Genomic DNA, 5058 nt, shown 5'->3' with positions numbered 1-5058 from the left:
GGATTGCCTGGTGAGGCTATTACATTACCGGGGGATAGAACAGACCCTCCCGCCCCCCTCTGCCCCCGCAATCCTGGAAGAAGAGATGCCTGGTTCTTCCAGGTTTGGGGCCGCGGCAGGTCGCCGCGCGTGGCTGCACCGAGGCAGCAGCTAGCGAGGCGCCTCCGAGCCCCCCACCGAAACCCCCTGCAAGGCTCCGCGAGGCCCCACCGCCCGCCCGCCCGCCCGCCCCGTGCAGCATGCCAGCCCCTGGATGCGGCGTGCCTGGGAGCCGGTGACGTCACCGTGCCCACTGGGTGTCGTCCTCGCGGTCCGCCCGGAGTTCGGAGACAGAGGGGAAGGAGCCCCGGCGAGCGCTCCACCCGGGGCCGGGCGCGGACCCGTTCGCACGCGGAGAGCACCCGCGCTGGTGGGGGGAGGAGGAGGGGGAGGGGGAGGGGGACTGATCCGGCTGGCCATCCGCAACCGCCATTCTCCGCTGTCATTCACGCAGAGGACAGCCTGCCTATGAGCGGAGGAAACCTTGCGAGACTCCTTGCCTGCTTGATTTGAGGACATGCTTTGATGTCTCTTGCCTCGCTCCTCCCGCCCCCTCTCCTTTTTGAGTCCCCCCTGGAAGCCGGTCAGGAGGACACACATGTACAGAACACCGTGATTGAGGAGGTAAATATTTCATCCTCGCTGCCTGTTCGGGTCAAGGTTAGCTCTGGTCAGGTTTTCTGCATAAAGTTCAGGGTGTAGAGGAGAGGGGCAGGCAGGTTATGCATTAAATTAACAGGGGAAAGGGAGGGTGCTAGGGACCTTTTATAGGATGTTTTCTTGAGCAAAACTTTTACTTTCTTCCAATTGCCTTTTTCAATCTTATTTATATATGGCTTCCCCCACCCCATCTGTGGGGGGGGGGGGGACAGAAAGGGGAAGATTGGGGAAGTGATTTCTAAATCATTTCCACTGGTTTAAACAACGCCTGGTCCACAAAACCCTTGAAAAATCATACCAGGAAAGTCTAGCTGGACTTAATCTCATTCAGGTCCGTGTCTATGGCTGTGTAAATATCAGCATAGTAGCCGAGAGGATAAGAATCTTAGCTGGTCCATGAGGGAGCTATTTGAAGAGTTTGTGCAGGGAAACCAGGTATAACTGTTGTCTCACATTGCCTATTAACTAACTCTCTCTCCACTGGAGATATTGTATGTGATCCATCCGAGGTGACAAGCTCGGTTCCTGTCTTGTTAGAATGTGCTACGTTTGTTCAGCAGTCCTGAAGGCCACCCGTCTAATGAAAGCTGAGAATCAGAGAGAGCAATATTGTAAAACAGTAACAATGCCATATGAAACAAAGGCAGAATTAGAATTGTATTATGATCTTTCAAATCAGAGATAAATATGACCTGCAACTTATTAAATATAAATGGCAAGGTTGAGATGGTAGGAGAAGGACAATTTTAAGCAACTGATGTAGGGTTTGATTAGCCCAGTTACTACCCAATGCTTTCTTGGGAGAGAGGATGGTGGTTTTTGAAAAAAAAAAAAAAAAAGAGGTAAAAAAACCCAGTTGTTTTGCCCAGAGGCGTTTTTGTTGTTTGGTTTGATAGGATTCATTCTAACGCCTTATTTTAACTATTATTTGCTTTGAAAATATTCTTAACTGACGCAATTAAAGAACTGACTATTCTCCTAACCTGAAATCTTGGAATGTATGCGTTTTTAAAGCAGTGACCTTTGAAAAGATGGCATTATCAACCTTTCGAAGATAGAGGAAAGGTCCGGATAGCATCCAGAGAGAGCGGAAGTAATCAATTCAATATTTTCTGCTGATGGTGGGTGGTAATTGGGTGGCTTCCTTGAAACCTTGTCGAATTCTTAAACCCCTTCTCTGTAACATTCTTTACACACCCATTGCTTTTCTAATGTCAACACAGTAATAGGTAAACATTTGAAAATGGTTTCAAATCATAAACACCTTCTATTTAGGAGCATTTGGGTCTCAGGAATGACGATCCAGATTCATCTGGTTGATCACAGTAGATACTATAGTTAACATTTGATGCGCCAAAATTAACTAAAATGTTTCCGTTTTGATTTAGAAGCTTTCCACATTTTTCTTTTTAGCGACTGAAGACAGCGTTTGCCACTGCAAAAATACCACCACGCACTGTAAGACGTTGGTGATGTGGATTTCGTTTCATGTTAGAAAATTATTTAAACTTTCGATTCAAAATTGTGAATTAAACCTGGGACTAAGGACAATCGAGTCATATTAAATACGTTTTAGGATAAATACATTTTAAGATGCTTTGCCATTCAGAACTCCCACTGAAGTCAATAGATGTGCAAGGTATGGTAGGAATGCAGAAAACAATCCTAGGGTGTGAAATGACTCCTTTTTAGATGTGGTGTTGTAGCCCTGTTGTTCCCGGGATATGAGAGAGACAAGGTGGGTAAGGTAGTATCTTTCACAAAAGTTGGTCTAATAAAAGATATTACCTACCTTGTCTCTCCCATTTTTAGATGTCACGTTTGTACTTTTCCAGCGCATGTTAGACTGGAATAAGTGTATAAGCGCTTGTCAGGTCTGAAAAGCTTTTCGCGTCCACGTTTTTTAACAAAAGATTTAACTTTCCTCCGTCCGCTTCACTTGTCAATAGACCAAAGTGTGTCCCAGCCCCTGAGAGAAGAAACTCAAGTGAGGGACTTCGGTTGAGTTGGCCCGCGATGGCGGTTATATAATACAGTAGGACAAATATTCCAGGGGCTGCCCCGAAGTATGAAGCCTCAGAAAGGAGTGATTTTTTCGCCTTTCCTCGCTTCATTGTCCCATCCCCAGCAGACCCATGTTCTTTTCTCTTCCAGTGGGCCACAGAAGACTCCCGCGGCTGAGCGCTGAAGAGATGGCGACAAGCCCCCTGCCAGGACCTACGGACATCCTGCTCTCCTCCCCCTCCAACACCTACCAGCCGGACTCCATGAGCCAGCAGCGAGCCAGCCACGCCAGCATGAAGCCTAACCAAGTGGGCCAGGTGATTTTGTACGGGATCCCCATCGTGTCTTTGGTGATCGACGGCCAGGAGCGGCTGTGCCTGGCGCAGATCTCCAACACCCTGCTGAAGAACTTCAGCTACAACGAGATCCACAACAGGAGGGTGGCGCTGGGCATCACCTGCGTGCAGTGCACCCCGGTGCAGCTGGAGATCCTGCGGCGGGCCGGGGCCATGCCCATCTCCTCCCGCCGCTGCGGCATGATCACCAAGCGGGAGGCGGAGCGGCTCTGCAAGTCCTTCCTGGGGGAGAACCGGCCCCCCAAGCTGCCGGACAACTTCGCCTTCGACGTGTCTCACGAGTGCGCCTGGGGCTGCCGGGGCAGCTTCATCCCGGCCCGCTACAACAGCTCCCGGGCCAAGTGCATCAAGTGCAGCTACTGCAGCATGTACTTCTCGCCCAACAAGTTCATCTTCCACTCCCACCGCACGCCGGAGGCCAAGTACACGCAGCCCGACGCCGCCAACTTCAACTCCTGGCGCCGCCACCTCAAGCTGACGGACAAGAGCCCCCAGGACGAGCTGGTCTTCGCCTGGGAGGACGTCAAGGCCATGTTCAACGGCGGCAGCCGCAAGCGGGCCCTGCCGCCCGCCCCGCCCCAGCCCGGCGCGGCGGCGGCGGCCGCCCAGTGCCACCCGCTGGGCTCGGTCAAGGCGGCGGCCGCGGTGGTGGGCGGCGGGCTGCTGAGCCCGCACCTGCTGGGGGGGGCGCCGCCGCCGGAGCTGCAGCAGAAGCGGGGCCGCTTCGAGGAGGACGAGGAGCTGGAGGGCGGCGGCAAGAGCCAGCGGAGCTACCCGGTCATCCCGGTGCCCAGCAAGGGCTCCTTCGGCGGCGTGCTGCACAAGCTGCCCGGCTGCGGCGGCCTCTTCCCGCACCCCTACGGCTTCCCCGCCGCCGCCTTCGGCCTGTGCCACAAGAAGGAGGAGGGCGCGGCGGGCGAGGCCCACAAGGCGGCCGGCGGCCTCTCGGGCCTCTTCTGGCCCGGCCGGAAGGACGCCGCCTTCTACCCGCCCTTCTGCATGTTCTGGCCGCCCCGCGCCCCCGGCGGCCTGCCGGTGCCCACCTACCTGCAGCCGCCGCCGCAGCCGCCCAGCGCCCTCAGCTGCTCCCTGGGCGACGGCCCCGGCCTGCTGCGCCAGGCCTTCCTGGACCTGGCCGAGCCCAGCGGCGAGGCGGCGGCGGCGGCCGCCGGGCTGGGCACCCCCCCGGCCGCGCCCGCGCCCGCGCCCCCGGCCGGCGGCAGGGACCCGCTCTTCGAGGCGCCCCCTGGCGGCGGGGACGCGGCGTCCCCCGCGGCGGAGGCGGGCGGCGGGGGCGGGGGCAGGGTGCCGGCTCGCCACCCCCACCTGCTGGAGGGGCCGGCCGGCCGCAAGGCGGGCAGCGGCTACCACCACTCCAGCGCCTTCCGGCCGGTGGGGGGCAAGGAGGACTCGGAGAGCCTGGCCAAGCTGCACGGGGCCAGCAGCGGGCCCCACCACCCGGCCTCCCCGCTGCTGCTGATGCAGGAGGAGCCGGGCTGCCAGCGCCACCCGCCGCCGCCGCCCCAGCCCCCGCACCGCCTCCTCTCCCCCGGCGGCACCAGCTGCAGCTACCCCAGCGAGGAGAGCAGCGAGGAGGAGGAGGAGGACGAGGAGGACGAGGAGGAAGAGCAGGAGGTGGACGTGGAGGGGCACAAGCAGCCGGAGGAGGAGGAGGAGGAGGGGGACCAAGGGGTGGACGCCCTAGGGGGGAGCAGCCGGTACCTCCAGAGCCGGGGGCTGACGGAGAAAGGAGGAGGCAGCAGAGACCGGGCTGCTGCTACTGGCCTCTTCTCCCTCAACTCCTCCAGGCAGCAGCAAGAGGAGAAACTCGGGGACACCAGTGCAGAGCTGCATCCTCCTCCCCCTGGCCCCCAGAAAGGGGGGAATAGCAGCAGCAGCAGCAGCCCAGTGCACCATCCATCACTGGAGGAGCAGCCCTCCTACAAAGATGTAAATATCCCCTTTAGGCTCCTTCCAGCTAATTATTATTATTGAAATG

At 57.5% G+C, this 5058-nt stretch overlaps 1 protein-coding gene across 1 annotated transcript in view; it reads left to right on the top strand.

Moving 5' to 3' along the window:
- The first annotated feature begins 2767 nt into the window (after positions 1 to 2767).
- Positions 2768 to 5058, top strand: part of SKOR2 (SKI family transcriptional corepressor 2) — a 40288-nt gene continuing 37997 nt past the window's right edge. The window contains 2 exon segments of the mRNA XM_073346156.1: positions 2768 to 2797; positions 2799 to 5009. Of these exon segments, the coding sequence (XP_073202257.1) occupies positions 2768 to 2797; positions 2799 to 5009 (2241 nt within the window).

This window comes from Lepidochelys kempii, chromosome 5, assembly GCF_965140265.1.
Source record: "Lepidochelys kempii isolate rLepKem1 chromosome 5, rLepKem1.hap2, whole genome shotgun sequence".
In the NCBI taxonomy this organism is placed as follows: Eukaryota; Metazoa; Chordata; order Testudines; family Cheloniidae; genus Lepidochelys; species Lepidochelys kempii.
This window is presented reverse-complemented; position numbering and strand designations above follow the sequence as displayed.